The sequence below is a fragment of the Exophiala dermatitidis genome, assembly GCF_000230625.1.
Source record: "Exophiala dermatitidis NIH/UT8656 unplaced genomic scaffold supercont1.7, whole genome shotgun sequence".
NCBI classification, from domain to species: Eukaryota; Fungi; Ascomycota; class Eurotiomycetes; order Chaetothyriales; family Herpotrichiellaceae; genus Exophiala; species Exophiala dermatitidis.
In genome coordinates, this window is record NW_008751652.1 from 1,185,603 (window position 1) to 1,201,444 (window position 15,842).

Sequence of the window (15,842 nt, forward strand, 5' to 3'; positions counted from 1 at the left end):
CTACTACTACTACTACTACTACTACTACTACTACTACTACTACTACTACTACTACTACTACTACTACTACTACTACTACTACTACTACTACTACTTCTTCTAACAGTACTACGACAATTGTAGTAGTCGGGTTCAAACTCTGGTGGTACTACCGATCACCGAATGCTGTGGATAAAGGCACACATGATTGATATGATACAATATGATACAATAGGACATGATATTGTTCAACACTGGCAGCGCTCATCGAATAAATAATGGCATCGAGTCATGTCGAGTCAACGGATGATGGCATCGTTTTGATTTCCGATTCCAAGTTCTAGTTGTAGTGGGAGAAATGTCCTCGAGTTCAGTGGTGATCTTGCTCCACCCCATCATCTTCTCTGAAAGGTCCCCCTATCAGGCTCGACTCGCGAGATCATAATACAACGTTGGACAGTCTGGTCAGACTCCATCAAAGCCCATCACAGTACAACTAACATGTAGCATTGCATTATTGTAGATCTGATGTGGGAAAATTGGGCAGAGAAGGGCCAAATCCAACGACCAGAAGGCGGAGCAGAGCCAACATACCCTCGATCTGTCTGACGACAAGAACACGTAGGTGACTACAATCCTGACTGAACGAGTTGCTCACTCAATTCAGAAAAAACATGCGCAACCCAAATCCATACGACAGGAAATGTAATCCATCCATCTATCCGCATCGCATGTCAGACCACGATGCCTCCCTACCATCTTCTCGCCAGGCTTGCCATGCCTCGCCGAACTTTATCTTCAAGTAAACTTCTCAACTACTGCAACACCAAACCTGCCCGATTATCCGAAGTGAAGAGATCTAATTGCAACCAACTGCCGCCTCATGAGGCCACCCCTTAGAGTGTCTAGGCTGTGTAGGCTGTCTAGGCTGAGGGGGAGGGGGGCTGAGGACCCATGCAAGGTACAACATTCGTACTTGGTCCCTCATGTATCTACGTTACACGTCAGAAGTGGGCAGACCTGACTCCAATCCGCCATGCTAGACGCAATAAATGGTGAATTGATTGAACGCGACAAAGCAATAGTCCTGGCATCCAAGCCCCACGCTCAAACGATTTCAACCTGGCATGACCCAATGCCGCCACTGCCATTCGATGCAACAAAACTCCAGACGCCTCCGGATCCGCACACACCTCAAGCCTATATTGCGCCATGATCACCATGATGCCTGTGCGTCGCAAGGCTAGTGCTTCACCAGCCACTGCCGTTCGAGATCCCACAGAGTTCCACAGCCTCTCGACTCCCTTTTCTGAAGAAAAAAACGTCGTTTGTACAATAGTTCCTATCACGCTGATTCGAGTCCTGATCCACCCTGTTCCTGTTCCTGTTCCTGCTCCTGCTCCTGCTCCTGGTTCCATTAATTGAGACTCATGAATATCGTACAATGAAGTGTAAAAAACCACAAAATCCGGCGAATCCATGACGGAATAATCAAACGCAAAATGACCTTTCCGGGGTATCATGACAAAACAACGGCTGTGCGCTCGGAGCGCCTCAGCTGCTTTCGGCGCGCTCGGGAGGGCCGGTCAGCGAGAATGGTCCAAAACTCCATTTTGTTGGAGCCAGGCCCAGAATAATTGAGCGCGCCCTCTAGTGTGGGACGAACTGATCCATCTCAAAACGGGTCAAGAATCCTTCAAATGTGACTTGGCTACATCACATATCGTTCTTGCCGATGATCCTGGACAGCTATCGGCATGGCACTCCAATCGGCTGTAATCGGCACGTGGTGAGCCATATGAGGGTGTCGCGCTCGAATGTCGTACCCTTCCGGTTCGGTGCTTTGCGGTCGCCGAATGCTGCTGCCCGGATAATACATGGGGTGACCGCCGTAGCCAGGGTCAGGATAAGCATAGTTGTCCATCGTAGGAGGGTTGGGAAGATTTCCAGCGTTGGGAGATCCCCATCCGAGGGCTCCCATATGAGGGGAAGCGCCACCACTGCCTGTGCCGGTTGCAGGGGGCTCCATAGGCCGCGGTGGGCCGTAGTTGGAAGGGTTCGATGTGGTTGGCCTTTGCTGCTGAGGAGCGCTGGTGTAGTTGTGAAGGTTGTGGCCACCGAGAGATGGACTTTGGCGTGATGCATTCTGCTGAAAATCCGTCCTCATGTGTGGAGGCAACGAATGGTTTTGAGAAATGTATCCATAGTCTGACCCTTGCCTCTGCATTTGATTGGTCGCTGCAGGCAGTGCAGTGTTGGGCGAGACTGAGAGTTGCCTATCGGCGGGCGAAGCCGTCGAGTTCCTTGATGAGCCGGATGTGGATCCATAGAGGGACTGACTCTGGGCCTGCGTGGTCGATAGTTTGGCGTTAGTCTCTGCTGCTGCTTGCTCGATCGTGCCCGTATGATGATTCATATGCCTGGTCAGAGTCGTCCGCCTTGTGAACGTTTTCTGGCAATTGGCATACGGGCATTTGTACGGTCGCTTGCCGGAATGGATTCTTCTGTGTCGCGCAAGTGAACTCGAGTCGGAGAAGGGCTGTAGTGGTCTTGTTAGCAATTGTAGTACCAGCCATCGACCAGAAACCAAACTGACCTTTCCGCAACGCTCGCACATGTGAGGTTTCTCGCCCGTATGAACTCTTGCGTGCACCGTAAGAGCTGATCTCTGGATGAATTGTTTGCCGCATCCCGGGTAATCACAGGCGTGAGGCCTGATACCGCTGTGAATCCGTTCTGGAGCGATCATCAGCCGGATCCCCTAGACACAAAACCGTAAAACATACCGTGTCGGGCAAGATCACTTCGCCTCGCGAAGCCCTTCTGACAAGTACTGCATGCGAATGCCTTCGGTGCGCCCACGGGCTTTGGTTTGATCGCGCCAAAGTTGTCGTCGAGCGCGTTTTGATTCTCCTGTTGACGAGGGATGTAGCTCTGCGCGTACATCTGTGGGTTGTGCTGATGCTGACCCAAAGCACCGTATGGCAATCCACTGGGTGGTTGCATGGTATGCTGTGGATGGTGAGCCATCGTCGGGCCTTGGTTGTGGCTCATGCTGTATGCCACGCCGCCGTTCATCTGCATTGATTGCTGTAGTTGACGTCTTAACTCCGCGTCGGCGGCAGCTGCATTCCTGGCGTTGAGAAGTCCTCCAATGTCCATTCCTCCCTTGGCAGGAAATGCTGGCGGCGGTCGTGAAGCCTGCTGAACTGCAATGCCGTTCTGAGGCTTTGGAAATTGACCTGCGTTGAATCGGAAGCCTGAGGTCTGCATTTCGTCGGTCAGCAATTGATGCAGAAGAGATGATGGGGAAAGATGGGAATCCAGATGTTCATGAACACCTTGGCCCTCAAGGGATCAGTGCTAAGTGGAGGAGGGGGGGTCAAGGCGCGCTTCCGGATAGCCTCTTGGGTCTAGTAGGTCCCTCCGCCCATTGGCAGCTGATAGGACCAAGCACAGTCCATATTGCTCAAAAGAACCATTTAGGGAATAAGACGTAATCCTCATGCAACGGCACTCACCTGAAATTGAATAATTGGCGATGAATTGGAAGTTCGAAAAAAATGGTGAGAAAGAAGAAGTGGTTCAAGGGTTGGCTAATGAATTGCCAACATTCGATCGGAATGCAAAACAAGGGCAACAGGGCTTCTGGTATGTATGCCTTGGCAACCACCAATACCCTTTCCGAGACAGTCGCCTTTGTGAATTATTGAGGTGTCTGTCGCGTATGACGCCACAGTATAGCCAATATTCGCTTGGTCACAGGAGCAATGAGGCTAAGGCACGGGTCTAGGTCTCGGTAGATCGACGACACTATGAGCCCAGTATTGGTGTTTGTTCGATATGTACAGACGATGAACAGTCGTGTTAGGTCCTTTCTTCCCCAAACTCTGGAGTTGTTCAATGATCGAGTCCCAATAGTAGAAGTCCGTTCACACAATCGTGGTGGATCCTTGGTTTGTATGTGTGTCCAGCAGGTCCAACGCGCCACGGGCTTCTGTTGCTATCCACGATGGTGTAGTCTTCCAGACGGGCACTCACTCCGCGACGTTCTGAGCAGGCTGTGACTCTTGCCCTCCGCAAGTACTGATGATGGCCAGAGAGTGCGATCCAAGCGTGTGGGTATGGAGAAGATGAAGGATGGTACGACAGTTGAACACGGGCTCCAAGTGGTCTTTGTAGTGAGTATCTGAGCGGCGGTCCGTGGCGAGGATAGGGCACTCGGGAGAGGATCTCTGTTTTGCAATCTTGCGGCGATGGATGTCTTTGAGGCAACTGATGGGAGTGACCGCGGTGATGGCAAAGTGACGGGCGGGTTGACGTCTCTGCACCGGGCGAGAACGGGCTCGAGCGCGTCTGTCTCGTGAGCAACGTGGAGATGGATTGAGCACCGCCGTTGAGGTAGTCATGGAGACGACGAGATTGCTGAGATCTGTGCCTGGACTATCGTCGCGACTAGTCGTCGACGACACGGCGAGGATGGCGGAGGCATGGCACCTGCGGAAGCTGGAGCTGGAGCTGGAGCCGACGGATGGATGATCGTTTGGTGATGTGATGGAGTGGCCGTGGATACACTGTATGGTGGGAGTCTTTTTTCTGCCACTGCGCCGATTGATTTCCATGCAGTAATTGAGTTGGAAGCCAACAGTCGTGACTGCTGCCAGACGCACCCAGACGCACCTTCCTCGATCTGCGTCTGGATTTCGGAGGGGCTGACGAATGGCAGGCGCAACCCGGCAGACGGCAGGCGCGTCTTGGCTGCAACTCGACTGCAAATGGAATCCTCCTCGTCCAATTCTGTTCCACTGCGACAGCCGACAGCTCACGACAGCCCACTCTCCCATCTGCTTCAATGCGAGAACTTCATCTTTCCGGCAATCTACAGCCTTCTTCGTCCAGTCTGACATCGCTGACATCCCTGCTCTGCCCCGTTTCGGCACCCTGCTCGATCTGTTACGCAGCGTGGCCTCCTTGGCCCCGTTCTCCATTTCTACTCCTTCGTTGCAGCAGGTATCCTTTCATCTCACTGTAGCTCGTTACCGATAGCTACGACGATTAATCTATGCTCTATGCGCAGACGATCGAGTTTGGCGGGATACCTTCCGGCTGAACTCCTGGTCAAAAGCTGTAGGCGGAGTGCCTGGCGGAGCCACCGGAAAGCTGATGTCAGTAACGGCAGAGAAGAAACTACCCCTGGCACCAATGCCTGTCAGAACATCTTCACAACCCACCTCGACAGCTCGACACTTCCTCTTCACCCACTCTTCGCCAGTGCTGCGCGCATTGACTCCTGAACCACTGGGTCTACCCACTCCATCACTTGCAGCTCGTCTTTCTGGATTGTCCCTGCTCCTGGGTCTGACAGCTGGCAAACCAAGAGAGGAAATTTCAGGTACCGGTAGGTCACAGTGCAGCCGTGGTCGAAAGGGTTCCAGGATGAACGGTTTGGAGGGTAGGAAGCACCCCAATGACAAGCTCCAGTGACCTCTTTGACATGAACATACGTGGACTCATTATTATTGTCAGCGCTCTTTTAACCAACATCTCGGTGGCTCGTTGGGCTGTTCTCGCAAGGGCAGGGCATGCGAAGAGCCCCAGACGGATGATTGAGCCGGATGTCTTTCGACCAAGGTCACATTCTCCTACTGTTTTTTGCAATGTGTTGCTCAATCATAACAGGTAATCAAAGCAATCCCAAATTTGGAGTGTCCATTTGGTGCTGCCTTGCGGCTAATGCCTAGTCACTCGCGCACCGACGCTGTCAAATATAAAAAGCTGGGTCGCCAGCTACCATCCGTGCATCTGTGCTTTGCTTACCCAGACAGACGTCTTCGCCACTTTGACACTGACCACGAGGTGATCCGCGAGATTGGAGCTGTTGCTTACGTTGTCTAGGAGAGTGATCAATCTAATTGAATCTATTGCTTTCACCACAGCTGATCAGAACGGTGGCAACATCGAAATTGCCCAATCCAGCTCTGGATAGACACCCATCGCCTGATTATGGAGATGCCAAACATCTCTGCTGGAGAAATTGTGGTGTGCTTGTGCGCTGTTTGTTTTGAGGACAAGACTGTTTGTATTTGGCTCATGTTTATGTCTCCTGTTCAGGCAGTTTGTTTGGCAAAGAGGAGCTCGCAGCATTGACTGTGCTCAATGCGCTGCCCGCCTCTCCCTGACGGCCTCGTGGCAGTGAGCTGCCCGCGTGTCACCGCCTTAGGTGCCGTTGTGTTCCCTCTCCGCAAGAGCCTCCCACGGACAATCCAAGCTGCGCATCGACGCACAGTCGAGCGACTACAGGTAGATCATTCTCAAGACTCGCGGTATGACTGCAGCGCATGTCTATGATGGATATTTATCTCTTGGTTGCCACTTTTTCGCTTTGGGAGTCTAGTTAGGCCGACTATAAAGTCGAATATCCTGCAAGTCAAAGGAACAAATCGCGTCCGTTGTTTTCAGAGTACAAGACAGAAGACCACCGTGGCTCTCATGCCCGGGGATTCCGCTTGCTCTAAGACCTCTCCTGATAACTGTAATGTTCTGTCTCATCCAAGCTACTCGATTAATTCCCGATCCAAAAGCTCCCACTGGTCTGGCTCTGCTTATCAAACAAACCTCTTTCTACACCGCGCTGGTAGGTTCAACATATTTTCTTTCCGCTGCAACATATTTCTTTTGGAATTATTCGTCTCCGTCAATGTCATCGTCTTGCCCGCCTCTTTGTCCACCATCCAGTTCTCGGGCAGCGGCTCTGGCCTCATGGATCCTCGCAATGGCGCGATACGTCTTGGCCAGCCGCTTATAGTCCCCGGTGCGCTCGTACTCCTCGGCGAGTTGTTTATAGCACTCGAGGGCGTGCACGCCGTACTCTCGGCCTCCACGACCGTGCTGGGCTTGGGAGGGGCTGAGGCCGTCGATGGACCGGCGGGCCCGGGCGAGCTCCTTGGCCTCGGAGGTCTGTGAGTGGGCGTCCGTGTCCTTCTTGCTCTGCTGCCGATAGTGACCATTTTTGGCAGCATGTTGCCCGTTGGACGTAGGGCTGCTTGAGGGCAGTGGTGGTAATTGTTCTTGTTGGTGTTGCAATGGCACGTCATCATCGTCTTCTGGATCGTCGCCGGACGAAGTGAGCAAATCGACGAGTTCTTCGACGGTCGAGACCAGATCCTCCAGGGCGGTCCACAAGGCGTCGTCAGGCTGACTGGCGATCGTGGCGAAGAGATCCAACAGCTCTGAAATAAACAGCTTGCGGCTGATTGCTTCATTGGCGGAGACGGTACGGGCCTTGAGCACGGTGTTGAGGGCGCCGATGATTTCAGTCTCGATCGGCTCCAAGTCTTCGCTCAGCGCCCATTCAGACACGATCATGGTTTGCAAGATCTCGACGGCGACCTTGCGCAATCCTTCATGCATGCTCAGACAGAGATGGACCACAGGGCCGACCAGACTCGGCACATATTGGACCTGGTACCCGCCGAGCTTGTGGATGCTGTACCGTCGTTGGTCGTCCGCAGTGGCTTCCCAGCCGAGACTCTCCCACGCCTTGCGGAGGAGGTCGGCGCCCGCTTGACGCACGTCACCGGCGATCTTCCAGACCGCGCGGCGCTTCTGCTCCGGGAACAGCTCGAGGGTCAGAGCCGGCGATGAGACGAGGAGGAGGATGGTGTCCAAAAATGATCGCCAGAGCTGCATGTCAAAATCATCTGCATCCTCGGGGTCTGGAAGGCATGACGACGTGAGAATCGAGAAAAGGTGCTCCAGAACGGCCATGGCCGAGGAGTGATGGTAGATGTGCAGACTAAGCCAAGTCGAGGGATACGCGTGGTTCTGTAGCAGCGAGCGTAAGACGATGAGTGCCGCGTGAACATACTCTGACAAATCCTGTCCCTCCAACTTCAAGCTTGTTCCCAAGGGAGACTTCATGTTAATGATGGTCGACATAAGGCCAGCCAGCTCGATCAGCGGTTCCTCGAACTGATCGTTGCAGTCGGGGGCCGACTTGGTGACAAAGGGGTAGGTGTCCGGGAAGAGCAGCGACAGCGAGCGATGCCTGTTGACCGGCTCTTTGGCGATGGCGCTGTAGGCAAAGATCAGTTTTGGCATGAAGTCATACAAATAAACCCCCGGGAGGCGGGTCAGCTCGGCCACCACGGAGCAGCAAAGTCGGATCTGCTCCTGCCAATGTTGAGTCAGATCATTCTGCTCCCAGTATGGTGAGAGCCATCTGACACAATTCTTAACTAGAATCTTGCGGTCCTTGTCTTCGACCCAGATGGCATCTAACTTGGTGTAATTCAATATCAGCAGAATCCGGTACAGGACCAACTTCCCAGTCGCTTCTGCGCACGAGTCCACGAGCTCAATGGCAATCTGGATGACTTCTTCTTTGCTGAACGCGGGCAACAACTCGGGCAGCCAGGTGTGGAAATTCTGCACCAGCAGCGTCTTGCTACCCACCAGGGTGGCCGTTTCGCTGCGCATCATCATCTGCAGACCGAAGAAGATGGCCTGTAGGTCTTCCTTGAATGTGGAATGCTTTTCCTCGCTGCCAGTGCCTGTCGAATGTGCCGCCCCGAACCGTCGTTGCTGGTAGGATGCAATGACGATTTTCATGAAAGCCCGCCCGACCTTGAACAAGGCTCTCATATCACGAGCACTTTGTGGGTCTGAGACGCTCTGCAAGAGACGCGTAAAGCTCCGGATCAAACAAGATGCTGCATAGGGTGATCGGAAGTGGTTCTCGGTATACTGTTCCACCAACGGGCCTAGATTATATCGCCGGTCGTGGACAATCCCCAGAACCCAAACGATGTCGTTGAAGATCAGATCCTCGAACTTGGATTCCCCTGATTTGTGCACAAGGATCCCAAACAGCGCATCGAGCACGTCATTGAGTTGCTTGACAACCTCGATCTCTGGAACAAACGTCAACTTCTGCAGCATGTCCAACAGCTGCACCGAATTCTGATGCTTCCAGTTGATCAGACTGACTAGCCTTCGATCCTGGGAGAATTCTGTACTGCAGAGCAACGTCTCGACCTCCACCGAGGCGATCTCGGCCATCGTGCCTTCATATGCCACTCTGTAGTTCGAGTTATTCCAAGGTAAAGACAAATATGCCCCTCGTCCCTGGGCAACACTAGAAGTGACTTTATCGTAAGCATGAAGAATGAGGGAGTGCTTGCCGTCAGCGATGAAGGCTTGCTTATCCCATAGTGGCATCCAGGCCAATGCGAAAGGGAACTCGGCAGCATCCGCGATGCTCAAGACGACATGACTCTCTGCGACCTTGTCAGCAGGTAGCCGGAGGCACAATGTTTGGTCCCAAGCGGTGCCGAGCTCGACAGCGTTTGTCCGGAAGGCGGTTACTCCAGCTCCATTGGATGATGGATATATGCAATGCTCTACCCTCCGTCCAGCAGCATCTCGAACCTCCATGGTCAATTGCAGGTTCTGCAACGAACGCGCTCGAAGGGGCACGGCGCAGTCTTCGGGGTGCGACAAAAGAGCTCCTTGAGATATTGCCGCTTTGTTTATTCTCAGATAGATGTCCGATCGGGGCTTGGAAGGAGCTTCTGAGAATCCCATCTTCTGGGTTTTGGCGACCATGTGCATGGAAGTAGGATTGTTCTTGATCAACGTATCTGCATCTGGTGCACTGAAAGGCGTCAAAGCGAGCGTGACAGTAGACACTCGGCTGGACACCACAAGGGCTTTATTTGCATTATCCAATAGCTGGATGAGCCTGGGATCTGACTGTCGTGGTCTCTCATCTTCCCGCTCTGGAACAGACCATATGGTAACGCTCTCCTCTCGCGGTTCCCCCTCCCTAACAATCTTGTCGACATCCAGGACTCCAACGGCTATCGTGCGAGGTACGGGAGGCCCAGCGACTGAGGGGGCCCCTTCTTCCTCCTCTTCGATGATGGATGGGGTGGAAGCCCTTTCGTGCACGGCTGGCGTCAACCGGCCATTTTGACTAGACTGTGTCTTTTCAGCATTCTTTTTCCTGCCAAACATCAGACTTGACCGTCTCCGATTAAGTGACAGCTGTCTCTGTCCAAGCAGTGTCCCGTTCCTTGACGGTGGCCGTTCTGAAACCCGTCTTTTCGGTTTGCGAGGAGCCTCGGGGACGATAACCTTGATGACTAGGAATAAGCGACCATTGTCCGCCACATCTCTGGTGCTGAGGTCAGACAGAAGAGTCTTCAGCTTGCCGGGGGCCACCGAGCTGTAAGTTTCTGAAAACGGCACCAAGGCGCCCTCGGCGGTTCTCTCATAAAGGGTCATACTGAGCGTCGTCTCGTCCAATTCTGAGCCTAGCACCGATTTGACCTCTACCAGACAATGGTGGAGAGAGGTGGCTTTGGATTTCTCGGTGGGTTGGGAATCGAGGACGCTCATGATCGACTGTAGCTTGGAGACTTCAATGGCCGAGTCTTGTGAAGTCAACATTCTACCCTGCTTGGCGGGGTTTCGGACAATGACTTCTCCGCTCAACATCTTATTCCCCCGAACCAAATCCCAAACAGCATTCTCGCGGACCCGCACTCGCTCCTGTCTGGTGAGGACATCGTTGAGCAATTCGCGCCGAGCATAGTCCAGACGGTTGGTGATTTCGGACATTTGGTCAAGTAGACGATAATCGCGGCGTAGTACCACTTCCGGTAAGTGGAGGATGTACCACTCTCGAAGACAAGAAGCAATTTCGTCCACCAGAGGTTCGGCTGAGGAAGTTGGCGAGTCATCCCCAATCTTCAACATCGGCACAGGGGCAGGAGGCTTAGCCTGCCCCGGTTGAAGCACGGGGGCTACATCTGGACCGAGTTGCTCTCGAATCTCAATACAACACTTGGGAAAGATGCCAGAGAACACCCGGGCATCGGCAGGGGTTCTCGCGCCCGGGCTCAAGGCAGACAACAACGACGGCGGCGCCACGAGATAGCCCCGGCACCAGGCGCCATTCTTGCCTCCTTGCTCGATGACATACAGTTGGTCCCCGATTTGAAGAGGTAGCTCGGCTGGAGAGGCAGCTAATGGCTGAAAAGGATAGATGGCTACCGCATAGGAGAGAGGCAGTGGCCGCCAGGGCATGATAGAGGAGGCTGAAACTCTCTAGTCTGCAGTGTGGTTCAACGCCGCGGTGTCGGTTATGGCCGTTGGAATGTGGTCACAGCCTGGTCGACTTATTCGACAGGCGGTGGCAGTAGCCGTCGGTCCCCTTCAATGGGACGATCTTGTGTGGAGCGCGTCCGGGGTCAGTGCGCCGACTTGCCGTCTGGACATTCATGAGCTTCAAAGGATGGCCGCGATTGTCTTGGGAAGCCAGAATCTGTCAGATGTCCAGTCAGTAACAAGAGTCGTACGTTTAATAGAGTTCTGTGAATAAAGAATCCCGTGCGAACATTTGGAAGACGCGACAGGGAAGTGAGAAGCTGGTCAATGAACTTGGACGAACTGCGTGAGTCCATATCCGGTTAGCGCCAATATCCTGTGCCCATCACCAATCCGGTCTAGCTTCATCGCCGCAGTCCAGAACCTGATGAGGCTGCACTGCATTTCTACTTCAACTTCAACCTCAGTTCAAAAGTGATCAAACGACTTTTCCATCCTCTAGCATTACTGTGGCTTTTCTGGAACTACTACATTAGCTGAGAGCCACTCCTTCCGGCCTTTTCGTCCTGCTGTTTCGCAGTTCAAATCCAACATGCAGCCCATCGTCAATGTTCTGTTGGATTCTTTTCCCGGCTTGTCGCTCCCACCTACGGTTTGCCTGCCTCTGCCAGCCTCATGCACTGCCGCGGAGCTCTTAGATACTATTGCTGCCCTCCTGCCTTCAAGTCTCCTACAAAGCAACCGTCTTGTAATTACCTCCACGTCGAACCGACCGATCTATGCATCCTCTACTACCACAGTCGCCGATCTCAGCGCGTCATCATCATGTCGCCAGACCTCCAGCACTGCAATCCTTCCCCTCCGCCTTTCTGCCTCGTTAATCGGCGGAAAGGGTGGTTTTGGATCTCAGCTCAGGGCTGCAGGAGGGCGCATGTCTTCGCGAAAGAAGCGCCAGAATGCAGAACTTGCCACCGGCAGTGCTCGTAACCTGGATGGTCGGAGGCTGCGGACGATCACCGAGGCCAAGAACCTGGCCACATATCTTGCCACCAAGCCGGAGATGGATCGGAAAGAAAAGGAGGAGCGGCGCAAGCGATGGGAACAGATAATTGAGTTGGCCGAGCAGAGGGAGGCCGATATGCGAGCCGGAAAAGGTCCCGACGGTCGACGAAAAGGGCTCAGCGATGAATGGGTTGAAGAAAAGGAGGAGGTCGGGGAAAACGTTAGGAATGCAGTGAAGGCGGCCATGTTGGCTGAGCAGGGGCAGGAGAAACACGCGGAGCTCTCAACACAAGATGCAGAAAGCAGTGGGAGCGGAGGTTCTGCCACTGGGAGCGGAGGTTCTGCCACTGGGAGCGGAGGTTCTGCCACTGGGAGCGGAGACGACAGCGATGCAGAAGACCTGATGGAGTTGGACGAGGACGAAATGGCCCGGTTGAGAATGGAAGCCGAGGCTGGAGATGCAGACGCGATCTGGGTTTTGCAACATAAGCTCAACATACCGTCTCATCTTCTGCCAAAGCCCAAACAACCCATCAGGCGTTTTGCTGGTTTTGATGACGAGGAAGATGACATTTCGAGCAGCGAGGACGACGAGGCACAGCAGCGGCACGGCAAAGGAAAGCAGAAAGATGACTCTGCATGACTGATGACTTTGACATAGTAGGCATGGCCGAGCTATTGAACTAGGGATGATACGACGATTGGAGAGCATTGTTCACCATTACCAGTAGTCGAGCGAACCAGGAGCGCATCAATCGCGTATTACTCTGAAAGGGTGACAACTTGGACCGGCCTTTTCCCGCCAAGACACAGCCTTGCTCTCCGGAAATCGTAGCAACCACAGCCTTGTCAACTACCCAGGTACCGGGAAAAGTACAGTAACAATACTTTACACTGCATCCCATGGTTCTTTTGAAGAGGCAACATCATAAAACGTCAGGAACAAGACCACGGTGATTTCGGTTCGTTCTCTTGAGGACACGGCCTGTTGGACTTGACGAATATATATACGCCGCGGATTTCCGCCCATCAAGCTATCCAAGAAACCCGTTGCGGTCAAGGTAACAGTCTCGAGCTTCCTCTGGTGCCTGAAGCCTCTCTTCAGTATTATGCTGCATGGGATCTCTGAGCCCTTCTTTGTCGAGCCAATCATAACAAGGCGGATTCTGGCACGTTGGAAATGGCTTCCACACCCCGGGGGTACGGAGTTCCGCGACTCAGGTCCATCCATTCCCCATCATTTTCTCAGATGAACTCCACGGTTGAGTCACAATCTATGGGCTTGTTCTGCCCGTCTTCGCCCAACTTTTGCTGCTTTGTTATAAGCATAGCAATATAAAAAAAAACATTATAGCAAAGGTTCGTCTTTGCGGTCAAAGTGAAGCAGAAAACATCAGTTCTCGTTACCTATACTGTATGTACACTGCAATAAATATCCTTATCTTTCCCCGCACACTCCCGAGACCGACAGCCTCGCTCCACCACACTCAAAAACATCAACGTAACAGTTTCTTGCCCGAGAGCCAAGGTCGGCGGAGCGCCGAATTCACTTGTTTGGTGAAGAGTATCCTCCGGCCTGTTACCTCTAGGTCTGCCTGTCTCTAAATCACAACTTCGACCAAGGAGGCCTGGGGCGTTTGATTGATTGTTTTATTACACACAGTCAAGACTCTGCTCGTTCGCCATGGCTGTCCCTCTGTTCCCGGTGATAGCCTTGACCGCGGTGGCACTCCTGTCGTTGTACAAGTACATTGTCCATCCGCTATTTTTCCACCCGCTGCGGCACATTCCTCCAGCTCACTGGTCAATTCCCATATTTGGCGACCTGTGGATCACATACCAGCGATATCGATCGAGGAATAATGCCGTCACGTACGCGGCGCATCTCAAACACGGCAGCGTGGTGCGGATGGGCGCGAACGAGCTAAGTATCAACTGCGTGGACAACGGCATCAAAACCGTCTACGCTGGCGGATGGGAGAAGCATGCGTGGTATCCACAGCGATTTGGATCTTATGGGTAAGCCTCAACTTAACACTAACCCAATACCCGCCTATTCTCTACCTCAAAGTACTATGTTGAATCGAATTCGACAATTTGCCTGAAGTTTTCCACTCCAATGATGATACCTATGGTCCCAATACTGGATGCTCGTGACTAACAACGGCCTCCCAGCGTCATGAACATGTTCTCCACGATCCACCACCTCCCACACTCACAGAAGAAACGGACCATGGCCAACGTCTACAGCAAGACGTACGTCGCCTCGGCCCCCCAGATCGCCGCCAACTCACGCATTCTCTTGGGCAAACGACTCCTCCCACTGATCGAAAGTGTATCCCACACCGGCGAGGCCGTGAACGCGCACGACCTGAACAACGCGTGCGCCATGGACTTTATCTCAGCGTACCTGTTCGGACTGAAGGCGTCGACCAACTTCATCCAGGACGTGGGGGCTCGCAAGCGGATTCTAAACGACTACCACTGTCGGCGGGAGTACGAGTTCTTCTCCATGGAAGTGCCGTGGCTGAAATCACTAACGCGCAAGCTCGGGTGTCCCGTGGTTCCGCAGTTCGTTGACGACGCCAACGTCAATCTCGAGAACTGGAACGCCAGCATGTGCGACGGAGCCGAGAAGTACCTACAACTAGCAACCAGTAGCAACAACGCAGACCGCTCTTCTTCTTATCCAGGCGACGAACCAATCGTCTACAAGCAATTCAGCACAGGCATCACAAATCTCCGCAAAAAAGATCCCCTGGCAGGCAAAGACGCCGAAGACCAAGTGACGATGCCCTCGACGCGAGGAGAAGATGCAGATGCCACTAATAACACTACCGGTACCACCCAAGCCGAAATCTACAGCGAAATGCTCGACCATCTTGGCGCAGGCCACGAAACTTCCGCCGTCGCCTTGACTTATCTGTACTGGGAACTGAGCAAGAAGCCTGATTTGCAGAAACGGCTTCGTGAGGAATTGCTCACGTTGACTCCGAAGATTGTCTGGCCACCATCACCACCACAATCTGATTCTGAAGCTGAATCATCATTCGACCTTCCAGATCCAAAACAGATCGACGCCCTACCACTCCTACACGCCATCGTCATGGAGACACTCCGTCTCCACGCGCCCATTCCAGGCATGGAGCCACGCATCTCCCCTGCTGGAAATAATACATTAGGTTCCTACTCCAATATCCCAGGTGGTGTGCGTGTCTCAGCCATGCCGTACACACTGCACCGGAACCCCGAAGTGTTTCCGGACCCGGAGACGTGGAAACCTGAACGATGGCTTGCGGCCACGAACACCAACAACACTACTGCAGACGCTGCTGCAGACCATCTCAAAGAAATGCATCGCTGGTTCTGGGCCTTCGGGTCCGGCGGCCGCATGTGCATCGGCAGCAACTTGGCAACTCAAGAAATCAAATTGCTCACTGCGGCCCTGTACACAAATTGGACCACGGAGATTGTCGATGACAAGGATATCCATGAGATCGACGCTTACACTATTAGACCGACGAGTAATCGGCTCATGCTGAGGTTTCGACCTGTTTCGGAAGGAGATACCTCTTGACGAAAAGAAGAAACAAGGACTGCGATGCCTGAAGGAAGTACCACACCCACCCATACCAACACAGGAAAAAAGAGAGGGAGGGAAAGGGGGTGGGAGCAAAAGAGAAAAAGGAATACAGGCCTATTGATTTGCTGATTGTTTACTATGTATATCTGATGAGGTCGTGTTGTTC

At 53.2% G+C, this 15,842-nt stretch overlaps 5 protein-coding genes across 5 annotated transcripts; 2 read left to right on the forward strand and 3 right to left on the reverse strand.

Annotated features, from left to right (window-relative positions):
- Positions 1-843: 843 nt before the first annotated feature.
- HMPREF1120_08244 (KRAB and SCAN domains-containing zinc finger protein) lies at positions 844-3,523 on the reverse strand. The gene is made up of 3 exons (XM_009162489.1): positions 2,766-3,523; positions 2,576-2,715; positions 844-2,518 (listed from the first exon to the last, which is right to left on the reverse strand). Exons 1-3 carry the CDS (start codon positions 3,250-3,252, stop codon positions 1,691-1,693), a joined length of 1,455 nt encoding a protein of 484 aa, XP_009160737.1. The 5' UTR covers positions 3,253-3,523; the 3' UTR covers positions 844-1,690.
- A 493-nt stretch (positions 3,524-4,016) lies between these two features.
- HMPREF1120_08245 (uncharacterized protein) lies at positions 4,017-4,967 on the reverse strand (the record flags this gene model as incomplete). The annotated part of the gene is made up of 1 exon (XM_009162490.1): positions 4,017-4,967. The coding sequence occupies one exon, from the start codon at positions 4,965-4,967 to the stop codon at positions 4,017-4,019; it is 951 nt and encodes a 316-aa protein (XP_009160738.1).
- Positions 4,968-5,873: 906 nt separating this feature from the next.
- On the reverse strand, positions 5,874-11,393 carry HMPREF1120_08246 (uncharacterized protein). The gene has a single exon (XM_009162491.1). It carries the CDS (start codon positions 11,068-11,070, stop codon positions 6,661-6,663), a length of 4,410 nt encoding a protein of 1,469 aa, XP_009160739.1. The 5' UTR covers positions 11,071-11,393; the 3' UTR covers positions 5,874-6,660.
- A 290-nt stretch (positions 11,394-11,683) lies between these two features.
- On the forward strand, positions 11,684-12,736 carry HMPREF1120_08247 (uncharacterized protein; the record flags this gene model as incomplete). Its single annotated transcript, XM_009162492.1, has 1 exon — positions 11,684-12,736. The coding sequence occupies one exon, from the start codon at positions 11,684-11,686 to the stop codon at positions 12,734-12,736; it is 1,053 nt and encodes a 350-aa protein (XP_009160740.1).
- A 1,041-nt stretch (positions 12,737-13,777) lies between these two features.
- HMPREF1120_08248 (unspecific monooxygenase) lies at positions 13,778-15,670 on the forward strand (the record flags this gene model as incomplete). Its single annotated transcript, XM_009162493.1, has 2 exons — positions 13,778-14,112; positions 14,269-15,670. 2 exons carry the CDS (start codon positions 13,778-13,780, stop codon positions 15,668-15,670), a joined length of 1,737 nt encoding a protein of 578 aa, XP_009160741.1.
- Positions 15,671-15,842: the final 172 nt, after the last annotated feature.